Source organism: Mus musculus, chromosome 7 (assembly GCF_000001635.26).
Source record: "Mus musculus strain C57BL/6J chromosome 7, GRCm38.p6 C57BL/6J".
NCBI lineage: Eukaryota > Metazoa > Chordata > Mammalia > Rodentia > Muridae > Mus > Mus musculus.
In genome coordinates this window covers 142,017,691-142,034,464 of record NC_000073.6, presented here as the reverse complement: position 1 = coordinate 142,034,464, position 16,774 = coordinate 142,017,691, and the positions used below count along the sequence as shown (strand labels likewise).

Genomic DNA, 16,774 nt, shown 5'->3' with positions numbered 1-16,774 from the left:
TTTTTATACCACTAGGCAGGGAGGGGCATCTTGGCAGGGCTGGCCATTGCCCTTTCTTGGCTGTCTGTGCTCAGGGCCTGTACAGCTTGGTGACATGCCAAGGGTGTGTGATAGACAGGATGTCACAGTCTTCCTGCTATGAATGGACTTGGCTTTGGAACCTACAAGCTCCTGGGAATGGTGAGCAGGAGGGTGGGTGTAGGCCCCACCTGTGATTGCAGATGAGCCTAGAACTGGTTCTGTGTCTCTAGTACAGGGCGTGTCTTAGCCATAAACGCAAGTCTTTCTTCCTCTCTAGACCTCCTTCCCATTTGCCATGTGTGATAGTTTGTGAGCATAGGAAGTCCAAAAGGAAGTGATGCTTAGGCCCTTTAACACCTCTGCCCTCCTGTTGGTACAGGAGCTGGGCCAGGCAGGCTGACTGTGTAGGTTCCAACAGCCTCTTTAATTGTTCAGTTTCTGGTAGGACAAGAGCTTGGAACTGAAGGATTTGTGTGGCACGGTGGTGCATTTCTTTGCCTTCTAAATTTGTCTTGGAATTCTTGCCTTTCCTCCTTTTCCCTCTTGATTGTACCAGGCAGCACTTTGTTTCCAGTCTTACCTTGCTGCTACTTCCTCACAATCAGTGCCTAACCTTTACTTTAGGAGGGTGTTTGGCCTGCTGTGTGGCCCCTGTGAGTCCTCTGCTTGCTGCCTTGGAGGAGGGGTTCTTGCTAACTTCTTGTAGCTGAGTTGCGTGAGTTTACAGGGCATGAGGGGGTTCCACTTGGCTTCCTCTTGTAGCTGGGGTCCCCTGGTACGTTGCCTACACCTTTCTACATTTTATGTTGACCTGTCCTGTCCAGATTGACAGCTGTGGAAGGGAGGCTCCTCCTGACAGACAGGAAAGGATGTTTCTGTCCTTGTCTTCTCAGTTCATCAATTGAAGAGACAGGTACTGAGTTCAAATATCACTGGCTGGCTTGTGGGAGCAGTGGTGGGTTTAGGGGTGGAGCTCACAGTGGCTTTGTCTCTGCAACCCTGAGAAGGAGTGGGATATCTCATCTTGAGTAGGAGTGGACTGAACCAAGCACAAGATTTTTTGTGAAGGGCCATGGAGTCCTAGCACAGGAGCATCACCACATGGGTGTAAATATGGTTGCCTCCTTACCCTGTGTACTGTACTCTTGAAGGTGGTCAAGGATAAAAGCTCCAGTGCTAGCTGCCAGTACAGGAAACCACATGGAACAGCCTTGAGGTATAAGGACTGGGTCAGACCCCACCTCAAGGGCAGGCCTGCCTCAGTTACCAACCTCTACCTTAGTTTCTTCTCCTGGGTGCATGATGCTGGTAAGTAAGCTGATTCTGAAAGCTCTCCATGTGTCTCCAGCCTTCATGGCAGCTCCTTTTCTTGTGACTGCTAGGATGTTAGTGAAAAGTTGAAGCTTTTCTTAAGTTGCTTTTGTGCCAATTCCTCCCTCCCTCCCTCCCTCCCTCCCTCCCTCCCTCCCTCCCTCCCTCCCTCCCTCCCTTCCTTCCTTCCTTCCTTCCTTCCTTCCTTCCTCTTTCTGTACTCTTTCCTTCCCCTTCCTCCCTCCCTTCCTCCCTCCCTCCCTCCCTCCCTCCCTCCCTCCCTCCCTCCCTCCCTTCCTTCCTCCCTTCCTTCCTTCCTTCCTTCCTTTTTTCTTCTCTTTCTTTTAATGGGATTTAACTGATTTTTAAGATTCATTTATTTTATTCTATGTATATCAGTTTTTCCTCACATGTATATCTGTGCACAATGTATATGCCTGATGCCCATGCTGGTCAGAAGAGGGCATTGAACATCCCCAGAACCAGAATTATAGGTGGCTGTGAGCTACTATGTGGATCTTAGGAATTGAACTCACATTCTCTGTAAGAACAAGTGCTCTTAATTGCTGAGGCATCTCTTCAGCCTTGTGCCAGTTTTTGTGCTGCCTGGTACATAGATGTTTCTCAAGGACCGGCTTTCTTCTCCTTTCCTGGAGTTTCAGCCAGTAGTTTGGTATATGCCAGAAAGCAACTGCTTGGTGTCCTTGCCTGACTCCTGCACAGGGTATCCCTTTTTACCTAGTCTAGCCTGAAATTACTCTGGAATTGGCAACAAGGTTTGGTTCTAGCCCAGAAGCCTCCACGTAAAGGCTATCACCTAGCAGGTGTGGACGCCCTATAGTCAGAAGGGAGTCTGTAGCTACTGCTAGTCATCTTAGCTACCTCTACCCTTCCATTTACTCAGGCTACTCATTCTCCCGAAGGGAGCTGATAAGATGAGCCCCTGAGTGGGATAATCTGCCACCCAGAATCTCTTGGTGTAGCCACATAGGGTGGATGAGGTACTTGCGTGCAGGAAGCCTTCATGGAGAAGGATGAAGGGTCTTAGGGAGCCTTCCTTCACCAGCTGGAAAGGTACAGCCCAGCATCTTAGTTTTGAACCCTATGGCACACCAGGAAAAGAGTATGAACTGCCTGGAAGTAAGCAGGACAAAGATTGTCACCCTGTGATTCATTGCCTGATTCTCCTGGGCTCTGGAGGAGGGATTGCCAGGAGCCTGGGACAAAGGAGTCTTCACCCTAGGAGTCCTTGCTCTCTGGCAGTGAGCAGGCAGTGCTCCTTTTGCCCAACCTTGGCTCTTTGGCTATACTGCCTGGGATCTTGCAGGCTCTCTATAACTCAGGGAGGAGCAGAGAGCTGCTGCTTCCAATACGACTAAGCATAGGCTAATAGAATACTGCAGTTGGTCACTCTAGATTTTGTTCAGGGAGTCTTTTCTACAGGCATGCGGCTTGTGAGGAATTCCTATAGCCTTGATAAGGTATGTTCCCAATGGACTGGGACCTGGCATGCCTCTGCTTTTTGTAAGATGACTTAGGTTGCATGACTGGTAGCAGCATTATTTACTTAACCCGGAGCAGTTAACTAGACTGTCTAATATATGTCTGGAGGACACACTTACTTTGCTTGGGCACAGTAGGGCACTGAGATGGCTACTTTGTTTTGAGATCTATGTTCCTGGCTAGAGTGGGTCTGTGGGCCCTAGAGCTTCTCAGTCAGGAATTTGCCTCAAGTATGTAAGCGAAAGGCAGATGTGTGCATGAGGGTGCTGGGAATTGAACTCAGGACCTCTAGCAGAGCAGTCAGTGCTCTTAACTGCTGAGCTGATGATATCTATTAGTTGGGGGTTTTATGCTTTGATAAAATACTGTAACCAAAAACAACTTAGGGAGGAAAGAAGTTTTTTTCATCTTAAAGCTTGTGGTCTATCATCCAGGGAACTCAGGGCAGGATATCAAGGCAGGAACCTGGAGTCAGGAACTGATGCAGAGGCCATTGAGGAATGCTGCTTACCAGTTTGCTCCCCATAGTTTTCTCTGCCTGCTTTCTTATATCACCTTTGACCTACCCAGGTTTGTACCACCTACAGTGGGCTGTGTCCTCTCATATCAATTATCAATCAAGAAAATATCCTACAGACTTGCCTATAGGACAATCCTATAGAGGCATTTCCTGGATTAAGATTACCTCTTCCCAGATGATCCTAATTTGTGCCAGGTTGACATAAAACTAGCCAGAACACTGTGTGTGATTGTCTGCCTTTGTAACATATCTTGTTCAGTCTTTAGCTCTTCTTGAAAACAAGATTATCTTTAAATCATTGAGTTGTAGGACTTCTGTACTTAGTGCAGATAAAAGTATTTTGTTTGGTACATGCAAGTTATGGTTACCTACTTTGTTCATTTTTTTAATTTAATGATTAATTTATTGTTATTTTAGGCATATATATATATATATTGCCTGTATGTATGTGTATGTACCATGTGTGTGCCTGGTACACAGGTGTTGCCTGCAGAGGCCAGAAATGGTTATCAGCTGCCTTAGAACTGAGTTTCAGATATTTGTGAGCTGCCACATGAATGCTGGGAATAGAACCCAGGTTCTCTGGAAGAGCAGCCAGTGCTCTTAACCACTGAGCCATCTTTCCATCCCCAAGTATGTTTATTTTTAGTAGCATTAAAAAAAAGGTTGAGTATGTTTAAATGTTGGTGAGATCCTTTTTTCTCTTTTTAATTTAGTGCTGTTTATATTCTGAAAAACTTTGTCTGCTCTGAGTTTGGCAGAGGCACTGCTGAGCTTTGGTTGTGTTTAGTTCTCTGATGCATCTGGGTGTGAGATGGGGCTTACCATTGTTTCTTACCAACACATTCCTTTCTCCACTGAATGATTTCATACCTTTTTCATACCTTTGTTTTGACATAGTTTTCATTTCTCTAGGTCACATGCCCAGGAGAGAAGTGGTTGAGTCATATGTTAATTGCATGTTTCACTTTTTAGAATACCTTCAAACTGTTTCCCAGACTAGCTGGTCATTTTAGATTTCATCCAATAATGATCAAGGAATCTACTTGTTCCATGTTTTTGTTAGCACTTTATTTTAGCCATTCTGATAGGTGCTGTTGTCTGAATATGGTTTGCGTATATCCCTCCCCCACCAAGCCTATATATTGACTTTAATGTCCAGTATGAGACATTCATCAGTGGAGACTGATTCCTGTCATGATGTTCAGAGGCAAGAGCTTCAGTGGGTGACTAGGATTAGAGAAATCTTTCGTATGATACCTTGGAACTTAGCAAAAAGGCAGTTGATATGAAGCTGGAGAGGTGGCTCAGTGGTTAATCTTCCAGAAGATTGGAAGTTTGATTCTCAGTATTTATATGGCAGCTCACAACCATCTGTAACTCTGACTTCTGGCCTCCATGTGTACCAGACACACATGTATAGATATACACGCAGACAAACACCCATACACATAAAGTAATAATAATAAAAAAAGGATATTTGAGGGGGTTGTTGTTGTTGTGGTTGGTTGGTTTTAGTCTTGACAGTTGCCAGATGGGAGCCCCTGAACTCAGAATTGTAAGCTAAATAAGCCCTCTCTTTAAGATTCCCCAGCTTCAGGTTATTCTTAGTAGTGAGACAGAATAAAGTGATGGAGTGGCTAGATGCTGTCTCTTCCATCATCCATACCAAGTTCACCATCAGGCCATGGCACTGTCTCCAGAGCATGTTGGGCAAGTGCTTCTTCCCACCCCAGGTATCTCAATGCTTGGACAAACTGCTAGCCCAGATTTCTTACTCCATTCCCATTAGCACATACCACAACCAGTTAAACTTGTGAGGAACATAAATTGGATCATGCCTCTGTCCTGGATAAATCTTTTGATGGTTTTCTGTCCTGATCCCTCCCTGGACTTTGGGCTTTGTACCTTTTGGCCAGCCTCTGTGTTTCCACCACTACAGAGCACTGATTCACCTTTTCAGTTCTCGCCTTTTTAAACGTTTTTCTTTATTTTTTTATTGGTTATTTTATTTATTTACATTTCAAACATCATCCCTTTTCCCAGTCTCCCCTCTGCAAACCCCCATCCTATCCCCTCTTCCCTTTGCCTCTATGAGAGTACTCTTCCACCCACCCACCCACCCACTCCCACCTCACCACTCTAGCATCCCCCTACGCTGGGGCATCAGGACTCCACAGGACCAAGGGTCTCCCCTTCTATTGATGCCAAATAAGGCAATTCTCTACTATATATGTAGCTGGAGCCATGTATCCTTTCAGTGTATACTCTTTGGTTGGTGGTTTAGTCACTGGGAGCTCTGGGAAGTCCAGTTGGTTGATATTGTTATTCTGTTGCAGTCCCCTTCAGCTCTTTCAGTCTTCCTCTCTCTAACTTTTCCATTGGCGTCCCTGGGCTCAGCCTGTTGGTTGGCTGTGAATATCTGCATATGTATACACTATTGCAATGTATACACCCAAGAAGCATTTGCTGACAGGAGCCTGGTATAGCTCTTTCTATCTCTCTCTCTCTCTCTCTCTCCCCCCCCATCTCTCTCTCTCTCTCTCTCTCTGTGTGTGTGTGTGTGTGTGTGTGTGTATGTGTGTGTGTATGTATGTGTGTATGTATGTGTATATGTGTGTGTGTGTGTGTGTGTGTGTGTGTGTGTGTGTGTGTATGTGTGTATCTCAATAGTGTTGAAGTTTGGTGTCTGCAGATGGGATGGATCCCTAGGTGGGATAGTCTCTGGATGGCCTTTACTTCAGTCTCAGATCCATTTTTGTCCCTGCATTTCCTTTAGACAGGAACAATTCTGGGTTAAAAATTTTGAGATGGCCAGGCAGTGGTGGCACATGCCTTTAATCCCAGCACTTGGGAGGCAGAGGCAGGCAGATTTCTGAGTTTTGTAGCCAGCCTGGTCTACAGAGTGAGTTCCAGGACAGCCAGGGCTACACAGAGAAACCTATCTTGAAAAAAAAGAAAAAAAAATTGAGATGGATGGGTGGCCCAATTCCTCAACTGAGGGTCATGCCTATCTGCTGGAGGTGGTCTCTACAGGTTCCGTCTCCCCTTTGTTGTGTATTTCAGCTAATGTCATCCCTGTTGGGTCCTTGGAAACCTCTTCCTTCCCTGCTGTCTGGGACTTTCTAGTGGCTACCTATAGTTCCCCACCTCCCACTGCTCCGTATTTCTATTCATTTTTCTAATCCTCTGGACTTCTCTCCTGTCTTTTCCCATACATGATCCTGCCTCCTCTTCCCCTTCCCTTCCAGGTCCGTCCGTCCCTCCCTCCCTCCCTCCCTCCCTCCCTCTACCTCCTGTGATTATTTTGTTCCCCCTTCTAAGTAGAATCTGAAGCATTCACACTTTGGTCTTCCTTCTTCATAAGCGTCATATGGTCTGTGAGTTGAATCATGGGTATTCTGAACTTTTGGGCTAGTAACCACTTACAAGTGAGTACATATCATGTGTGTTCTTTTGTGTCTGGGTTATCTTACTCAGGATGATATTTTGTAGTTCCATCCATCAAGAAATTTGCAGGTTCTTGCCTTCTATCTGTTCTTTAGCCAGCTGGTTGGCTTACCCTGCCTTCTCGTGTCACTAAGGTCTCATTTCACAGTGTAACAGTTTGACATCTGTGTGTGTTCATTTGAATACTGTTTTTAACTTCTAAAAGTTGACACATACCTCCTTATGGGGTTAGTTACTCAGGATCTGTTTGCACTGGCTTTCTCTCTTGGTCCTAGTTTGCATTTTTTGTTTGTTTGTTTGTTTGCTTTTTCACACATCTAGCACTTTTTTATATACTACTAGCAGGAAGTATATTATTCAGAGGCTCAGCTTCTTGTAACCAGATCACCCTTCAGGAGGTAGGGCCAAGTTTTTCAGCACTCACCTGCTTACTTGTGGCCTTTTCTCTTCCTGAGGGGAGAAAGCTCTGTACAGTGGGAGACCTTACAGACAGCTTAGCAGGAGAGCCAGGGTTCCTGGCTCAGAGCGGACCCTTAGTGAGAGGTTAAGAGAAGACCATCTTCCTTTTTCATCCTATAGCCTTCGTTTAACTTTGGGGAAAACATAAGAAACACCCCCATCCCATCCCCCCTTTGCCTCTATGAGAGTACTCCTCCACCCACCCACCCATTCCCACCTCACCGTGACTTTAGCGTCCCCCGCTGGGGCATCAAGACTCCACAGGACCAAGGGTCTCCCCTTCTATTGATGCCAAATAAGGCAATCCTCTACTATATATGTAGCTGGAGCCATGGATCCCTCCAGTGTATACTCTTTGGTTGGTGATTTAGTCACTGGGAGCTCTGGGGAGTCCTATACCTATTACCTCTGAGGAGAAGTTCTACAGTGTCCATCTCTTGATTGACAGGAGAATGGGAGCTTGACTCCCAGCAAACCATAGTGGAGCTTGGGGGCAGTGCCTCCCTTTCAGTTCATATTGACTATTCTGACGCTGCAGTGGGGCCCAGGAAGAGATGGGGTGGGAGTGACCACTCCCAGGTATCTGGTTTCTAAGGCTTGGTAGTCTCTCATAAACAAGGCTTTGACTACATAATTTGGGTGCCCATAAGGTGTTCCAGATATTCCTGCTGCCTATGGCTCATAGTGGCAGTGATCCTGACTGGCAGACCTGAGGAACAGCACTGCCCAGAACCAGCTTTGTGTCCTCCAGATTCTCCCGAAGCCTGTTGACCCTTTTCAAAAAGCTTGTCTGACACCCACCTGCAGAGCAGTAGCAGCTAGTGCCCGCTCTGCAGGGACCCTAATGGCCTGTTGATCCCTGTTCTGAGTGTGCTTGCTAAAGAAGCTCTGCCTGCCTTCAGTTTCCAGGCTCCCCTTGTCAAGGCTGTGCTGAGTCTGGTCTAGGTGGCAAGGGAGGGCCTCCAGGTGTGACTTGGATCTCTCTGACCGGCCCTTCCAGCTGCTGGGTCCACCCTGTCTCCTCCCTTCTGGCCTTGCTGATTCCACCCTGCCCAGACAGCTCTTCACTTTGCAAAAGCAGTTCAGACACTCCCCTATTTCACCAGCCTGGGCAGCCCTTACTATGTAAAGGAGCAGCTGTTTGTCTCTGCTGTGGTCCTCATTGGCCTAGAGCAAGGGCGGAGGGCACTTCCGAGGGAGGGACCGAGAGCTACATTGCCTGGACCCCACTTTCCCTCACCAGTTCTGCAATCTTCACATCATGATTGGAGAGTACTGCAGTCTCCCTTCAGAGCGAACTCTGCTCAGCCATTCCCCCAAAACTGGACTTCGGTGTAAAATGGTGCTTCAGGCCGTCAGCAAAGTGCTCAGGTAACAGCCTGCCCAAATTTAAACGCAGTGTGTCTGGGAGGTGGTTGGCTATGGCTCTGATTGCCTTCTCAGTAAAGCAGCCTGCTGTGCTGGAGTAGGTGTGCCACCTGTGGGGTTGGTGCTGGGGTAATTGGTGCAGCTTGGCCAGTCTAGCAACTTAGCTCATTGCATGCTACCCAGGAGCACAGCCACCTGCATTGGACCTTTGCTACATGAGCTCCTTGAGTGTCAGGAGTCCTACTCTGCTCCCTCTGGAAACTGCTGGACTGCTTGCCTTTATCACCAGCAAGTTTGTCTGAGCTTGTGTTTTTGGCCAGTGGCTGTCTCTCTTTGGCACAAACCTTGGCTACGCAAGGCTAGAATATCCTAGAGCTTGCCCTTGAGTGTCCAGAGAAGTGACATGTTATATCCCAGATGCTTGATGTATGTGATACTGCTTCTGGAGTGTTGCCAGGAAAGCTTTTCAGACTTTTCTGACCAGCAGTGTTATTCCTTTCCAAGTCTGGGGTGTGTGTGGAATGTAAGTGGATGAGTGAGGGGGGTTGTGATTGACTTGCTGGTGGGATGGCAGTTTCAAGTCAATTTGGGGCTATGCTCCCCAGCCAGGAGGGACGAGGCACTGCCTTTTGGACTCTAGTTAGTTTTCCCTTCCATGTAGGAGTCTTGTGTTTGTCTCTTAACAAAATGGGCCACTGTCATCCATCTTTTCTTTTCCCTTTCATGTCCTGTCCTCCTCCTTCCCTTTCATTCTTCCTGTTTTTTTGTTTTTTGTTTTTTCTTTTTAGACATGATCTCACTGTATAGCCTTGGCTATCCTGGACTCACTATGTAGACTAGGCTGGCTTTGTACTCACAAAGATCTGTCTACCTTTGTCTGCTAAGTGTTAGGGTTAAAGATGTATGCTACGGTGCCCAGCAGGACCATTATTATTTACCATGAAAGTAAATAGCATTTGCTTTTCTAGCGCCCCTTTTAACTGTGAACTCCCAAAGCATAGAGCTCTTGGTGAGGCTTTGACATGAATCCAGCCTCTGAGAGCCCCTTGCAAATGGCTGATGAGTTCTGGAACATCTTTCTGTGTACCTACCTATCCCTGGTTACCTCTTACCCTACCTGCTCCTCTGGGCCATTGCTACCTCATCATTATCTGAACATTCAGACAGGGAGCATCCATAGGAGATGCAAGCAGGAACCAAGAACTGCTGTCAATTTCAATATGAAGGTGTAAAGTTTTAGGAGCATGTCAGCAAGGTGGTGGCATCATCTGCCCTAATTTGGAATGTGATTGATGGCAGTAGTAGAGGGCCACACATATGTTAACGTTTATATTTCTGTATATGTGTGGTTAACAGATACCAACATCAGCTCCAGGGAGGCTAAGGAATGGCACTCACCTGCCAGTGACTCCTGGCTACCTGTACTGAGGGAGGTCCCATTGGGAGACACCTTAGCCTGGCCTTCCTGAGGATCACACTGAGTTCAGTGAGGATAAGTGGTACTGTCTAAGCATACCTCAGCTCAAATGTGTCTGACTCTTCACTGCCTTGTTCTCCAGGTGAGTGAGTCCTTTACTGGATCAGGGACATTAGTGAAAGTGTGCCTTATCCGGGGAGTACTAACCTTTCTGGATAGGGGCACAGATATTTTTGAGAGAGCTCTAGTGACCCTCTTCACTGCTTCTGACCAGCCCAGCCTGTGTAGTATGGTAGTGCTGAAGGATAATAGGACTGGAAGGGTCTTCCTACCTTGGCCCATGAAGCCAGGCATTGGGCAGTGGAGTTAGTGAGGACTTGGTTCAGGAGTTTGAACTAAACTTTCTGAGCACCACAGAGACCTAAGCCCTGATAATTGCTGCAGAAGAGATGGTAATTAGGAGTGACTAAACTCAGCAGTGAGAGTTTGGGGAGAGTCTGGGAGTATTTGGCTAGGCTATGAGGGCCATGCTAGCTTGTGCCCTGTTGTCAAAGGGGCTCCTACAGTGATGGGAAAAGAGGTCATTAAGCTTAGAGTTAGTGCTTTGAGTAGGCTGCAGCATGGATACTTGCCCTGACCAGGGACATAGGAGCCCCCAGTAGCACTCTCCTCTTAGCTTTTAGCTGTGTTCTACCTAAATAAATAGTGTTTCGCAGAACTGGCCTGAGAGGGCTTGTATCTTTAAGGTCCTCAGGCCCCTGCCTGCTTGCCATACTCCCTGGTTATTAATATTCATCCCTTGAGTGTTGTTATTCTCCAACCCCAGAATGTGTTAGCATCTCCTTCCTTAATGTTAGCCCCAGACCTCTAGAGGTTAACTTCTGGTCCCTCATTGCTAAATCCCCACTCTATCTGGCCCCTCACTGTTTACCTAGCTGGGGCTGTTCAGGTGGCAGGGTGGGATGCAAGCACATTCTCTGTCTCTCTAGAGACCTAAGATGTCCACACTCAGTGTTCCTTACTTCTTTGGAGTATATGTACTTTGTCTCAAGACTCTTGGATGCCTCCCCCACCACCCTCAGACCTTAGTGTTCTTAAGTCCTTTGTCTTCATGACTTGCCATGTATGTCTCCCCCAAGTCTGAGCATTTCTCTCCTAGAGTGCTTTGCTTTCTGAGCATCTGTGTTGGGTCAGAGGCTGAGGAAGTTAAATGGGGCTTTGTGGGGAGGGTGCAGGCTAAGCCTCACTGCAGGGCAAGAACAGATGGGAACATAGCATCTTATCATCCTGGTCCCAGAAAAATGCTGCTAGCATACTTCCCACCAACAATATCAAAGCCATTCTAGCCTCATGATTGACACCACATTGTCATAGAGATTCTTGTTATTAACTCTGCAAATTTCTTTTGCTCTTCATTGGTCAGACTTTCAATAAGGGTTGGCTAACACCTGGTGCTAGGGATGTCAAAGAGTTCAGTGTTATGGGATGTGGCCAGCTAGAATAGAAGATGTGACATTTCATAGTTGGGGTCTTAGAGGACTGGGGGGGGGTTGCCATATGGGCAGGGTGGGCAGAACACTGTGGCAGCAGAGACATTGAAGCAGGGAGAAGGAGTCTAGGGCCAGGTGGATGTGTGAGAGGCAAGAAGAAGGTGATTCTGGTAGAGCATGGATAACTCTCAAGTAGGTATTTTACTTAAGTAAAATGCTCATTAGGGGCTAGCCTCATCCTCGCTGTTGAGAGCTTTGCTTGGGGGGTGTTCTCCCAGGAGCTCATAGCAGTTTTGTTGGTATACTGACATGTGGCACCCACTCCCTGGCCCCTATAGTACATTCTCTGTGCTGCTCACTCAATGCTTTGTCTGCATAGTCCTCGCTCCACATGGGTCACAGTGGTGAGTGGTATAAGGGAAGCTGGGAGAGCCTGTGACCTCAGGCAAGTGTGCAGGTGTGGCAAGCCACTGATGGTCTTTTCACCTTGCCTCAGAGACTGGGAGATATTTGTTTGCCCAACCTACCATGTGAAAACAGAGACACTGGCAAAGGAGCTAAAACTGGTCCTCTACATGATTCTGTTGCCCTGGCCAAGAACCCCTCAGGCAAAGAAATTGAAGTGAGGCTTTTGATGTCCATCAAGAGGCCTTTCTACTAGCAACTACCATATTCTTCTCAAGCAGAATGTGGACCCTGTGTGACCTCTTGTTCCTCTTGCTGGAGTGAGGGCTCTGTGACTAGGACTGAGAAACTTAGGTTGGCAGGAGAGTGTCCCAGAATGCACTATGTTCCAGGGTCCAAGTTGGCCCCATGTAATGGGGGACAGCAGCTAAATGGGGATATGACTAAAACAGGAAAGGCTTGGGGCTTCATGTGCACATGCTGATGACTAGCATGGCATCCGCTTGCTGCCTTTTGACTTTACCCTGAGTGCCTATGGCCTTTTATAGAGGGAGGCAGGCCTTCTAGGGACTCCTTTCCCCACTAGGTTGGGGAGTAGCTTCTGCCCAGAGGAACTATCTCCTCCCTTGTAACTATGAGTGGGAGTAAGGGTAGGACGCTGTTCATAGGATACCCTCCCTGAGTGAGTCCTCAACTGTGGTCAGGAGCCATGTTGATGGCTGGTTCCTACCAGCCACCTTCCTAGTTGTCCTGTCTTTACTTCCTTTAGCTTGCAAGTAAACATCCCAAGCCACAGAACATGGAAATGGCTTGACAGCTTGGCCCTTACCAGCCCCCTTCTCTGTAGTCTTGGTTTCTAGGATAGGATACACAGAAGACAGAAGGTAGTTGATAGTCTCAAGGAAAACCTATCCTTTGAGGGCACTACAGGCCTGATCCAGCATTAGAGAGGTGGGTCTCTTCTTTCTGACTGAATGAATAGTAGGTGAACTTAGCACACATCACTAGTGGAAGACGAGGATTCAGAGAACAGGGAGTGGACAGGTAGAGGACAGGTAGTGGACAGGCAGAGGACAGGTAGTGGACAGGCAGAGGACAAGTAGTGGATGTGTCCCAAAGTCATTGGCAGAGCACCTCCTGGAGCTGATGCACAACTCCACGAGAGAGACTGAAGCCTACACGGCTGGGCTCATGCCAGGAGGCCTTAAAGTGCTCTTTCTGTGTGGTGCATCCACACCTGTTCTTCAGCCCCAACAGATTTCTGTGCTGTTTACCTTAGAGCCTGTGCTGTGCCAGGACCCTAAAGACTGGGTGGTACCCAACCCTGTCCTCTGCCTGGTTTTGGCTGTTTTGGCCCTGCCCTGGAAGCCAAGTACACATCGCCTTTTAAGGCTAAGCTCTGCCATGAGAAGCCGAAAGGAAAACATTTCCCTGGCATTCAGGGAACATTCTTCTATCCTCTTTCTCTTAAATAAACCATCAGCAACCTTTTAAAGCACAAGAAAGGAAAAAATAGGTCACAGTCAAAAAGACCTTTCACCCTACCCCCATGTGGCCTCTCAGGGGTGTGGAACACGGGGCTGAGAACCAAGCCAGCTGCTTCCTGATGGCATGCATGGTAGCTGGCCTAATTGCCTGTGTTTTCAGGACAAAAAGACAGGTATCTAGCTGGTACTCTGGCCTGAGGGCCTACATTTTGCTTCATCTGGACAGGCAGCGCTAACCTGGAAAGGGCATGGTGAGATTCTGAGTCAAAGGCTACCTCCTGCACTACCACTTCCATCCTCCTGACTGCAAGGATTCCAAGTCATTCCTTTAATATACTGTTCTTCCCTGCTGGGTGGTCTAGCTACTTCTCACCCCTGTGCAGCAGGGTGGGTACAAGGAGACTGCTTCTGGGAGAGGCCTCTGCTGGATCTGCTCCTCTCCTCACTCTCCTGGTCTGCTGTAGGCTTTGGATAGCTGTTGCTCTTTGCAATTGGTTGCCTTACTAGAGAAGGCCAAACTGTGTTTCTTTCCTTGGACTTCCAACTGTCCAGCACTTCCCACAGAATGCCATATTAGTTTCTGATCAAAAAACATCCTTTTCTGGTCACAAGGCTTCATGCCAGTATCAATTTACCTCTTATATTTTAAAAGTCAGAAAGTTCACTCCTGAAGAATTAATTTGATTATGTGAGGACAAGACTCAGGTTTGCTATGGGAACGTTTATTGTGCTTCTCAGACTTCTCACCCAGTGCTCTCATCCTGAAGCCTCACCGCGTCGGACCTGTGGGTGCCAGCAGTTCAGAGATTGGTAGAGCCTCCTTCGTTTCTAGCATTGTTTGCTCAGTGCCTAGAAGGGCCTGCTATCTAGTGTGCTGGTCTGACATGGACAGCCAGGAGCATCTGTAGACTACTTCACTTGACTACCTCAAGGAGCTCACCAGGGAGACTTCAGGTCAACAAGTCTTTCTAACCATTCATAGACTTAGCTACCTGACAGAGACTTCAGCAGAATTATCTGTTCTGGTAGGCTAGCACCCCATAGATAACTCAGGCCAAGTAATCCTTGGCAGTTGGGCACTGTAGGTCTCCTCTCATAAAGGTCACACCCATCTCAGTGCCTGCCTAGAAGCTTGTTCACCAAGTGCTAAAGGCTCAGTGCTGCCACCAGTGTTTGAGGAGTACCTCGACTGGAGGAATGAGCATGGGAGAGATTGGGGTGTGCTGCTCCATAAATTTAGGATTTCTGTTCAAGTGAAAGCAATACATTTTAAAGACATATTCGTTGTTTAAAATAGACATAAATAAGCTCACTTTCTGTTAACAGAGCAACATAGTTTTATTTAAAAAACTAGTTTCAAAGCAAGGTAGAAACTTAACAAAGAGTCCTGTGTAGTCTGGAATGTGAGGAGGCTGGGTTCTCTAATTGCCTCTGCCTTTATGTGGGGACTAGTAGAGGGAGTCTCAGTGCTGAGGCAGAGCCTTAACCCTAGGGGTTGTTTTTGTTTTCTCTTGCATTCACTCCACGAAGGGTAACAAGGTGGGGGTGTTATACCCTGGCCATACCCCAGTGAAAGTATGCTGCTTGGTGGTAGAGCACATTAGCAAGACATAAAGGAGGAGTTAGCTCTCACCTGGGGAGGATAGTTTGTTCTTGGGGTGCCCCCTGTGGGTTGGCAACCAGGTACTTCCCATGGTTGGTCCTTCCTCTAAAGCTTTGATGGTAGCTGTGCACATTTCTGAACTGGCCTGCCTGGAAGGAAGAGCCTTGGTGTGGCCTGTAGGACCTCTGTTCCGGAATGTCTTTCTGTAAGTGTTACATCTCTGAGGAGAAAGGTATCCTGGCAGTTGGGAGCCAAGGAATACCACAAAGTCACACTGCATAACAAACTTCACACAAGAGATTTATAAGACACAGGAGGGTGGGTGCATCTGCTCAGATGAGAAGCAGCAAAAAACTGAGCAGGAGATAGGCTTTATATAACCTGTGGGTTGCAACCACAGGGGTTGTAATACATATCAGATATTTACATTATAGTTCATATCAGTAGCAAAATTATAGTTATGAAGTAATAGTTAGGCAGTGACGTTATTTTATGGTTAGGGGGTTACCATAAGATGAGGAACTGTATTAAAGAGTTACAGCATTAGGAGGGCTGAGAACCACAGACACAGGTGTTTTTGGAGGTGGAACTCTCCAGGGTAGGGATCTCCAGGGTAGGAATTGGTGAGATTTCACAGCTTGAGCTTAAGGTGAGCTCAGGGATTGGTGGGTTTTTGGGCTCAGGGATTGGTAGAATTTTAAGCCCCGAGCTTGGCCACCTGTGTCTCTAGGGCCTGGGTCAGGCCATTATGGCCATTAGAGTGTTCTGTGAGCAGAGCCTGTCAGTTGGAGATTCTCAGGGATGGGGGCTGGCCACTTGAGCCCCTTTAGGAGTCTACAGTCTCTCTTTTTTGTTTACTATTGCTAAACAGCCAGGGGTCAAGAAAGGAGCAATGTAATCATTAGACTACTTCCTGTTGAATGGGGGCATTGAAGTCTTTAGGGCAAGTTTGATCTTCAGTGTCAGAGTATAAATCAGGAGTTTCAGGTCTCTGTCTTCCTAGCTAGGAACCAGTAATCCTGTAACAGCAACTGATTAAAAGTCAGGTTAGAAATCTTTTGGATTTGTTGTTAAAGAGATCTAGACAAGAAGTTTATAAGGCAGGGTGTGACAATAGTCTTAAGACAAAAAGGTAGGGTAAGAAGGGTAGTGTTTGATTCTGTAATGGACTATCAACGATCCACTGGCCTGAGGCATGGAGTGTTTCTTGTTTCTTATGTTTTAGAGACCTTTCTGGAGTTGTTGGATCTTACTTTTTACTATACCCAACTAGTTGACATAAAAGCAGTATTCCTCCTTAGGGAAAGACAAAGACCACCTCTCTCTGCTGTTAGTAAAGGTGATTCTCACTGGCATTACTATGGCCGGCGTTTCTATTTGGTACTGGAGGGTGGGGATGATCTGAGATACCCGTTGGAGATCCTGGATGAACTTAGAGGAAAACTGATGGCAAATAGCTAGAGAAGTAGTCAGTCCCACACTTAGTGGTTATGCCCAGGACTGTCAGAAAGAGTAGGACCTGAATCCTTCCTGTGAACTGGCAAGGGTTCTGTACTGTGTACCATCCCTAGTTTTGAAAAAAGGAACACCAGAGCACAAGTCCCAGACCAGCCAGTGGATAGGCAGCAGTAAACCTGAGTGCTGCAGAGAATTGAGGCATTGTGAATGTTTATGCATATCAGCTGCGTGGTAGTATGGGGGGTTAAGATATTTTTGTAGTCTGAAGAATCCAGTGTGCCC

At 47.1% G+C, this 16,774-nt stretch overlaps 1 protein-coding gene across 6 annotated transcripts in view; it reads left to right on the top strand.

Annotated features, from left to right (window-relative positions):
- The window catches only part of Mob2 (MOB kinase activator 2), a 52,543-nt gene that overhangs the window by 26,595 nt on the left and 9,174 nt on the right, over positions 1-16,774 (top strand). Inside the window, exon 2 of one of the 6 annotated variants that reach the window (NM_001382351.1) lies at positions 9,989-10,191. The exons of 3 other annotated variants lie outside the window; for them this stretch is intronic. Coding sequence is in view for 2 of the 3 variants with exons in the window: in XM_011241972.3 (XP_011240274.1) it covers positions 8,526-8,635 (110 nt within the window). In the remaining variant the exon portion in view is untranslated. Of the gene's footprint in view, positions 1-5,674; positions 8,636-9,988; positions 10,192-16,774 lie in introns of those variants that run through there. 2 more of the 6 variants (XM_011241972.3, NM_001374635.1) reach the window with 2 other exon arrangements.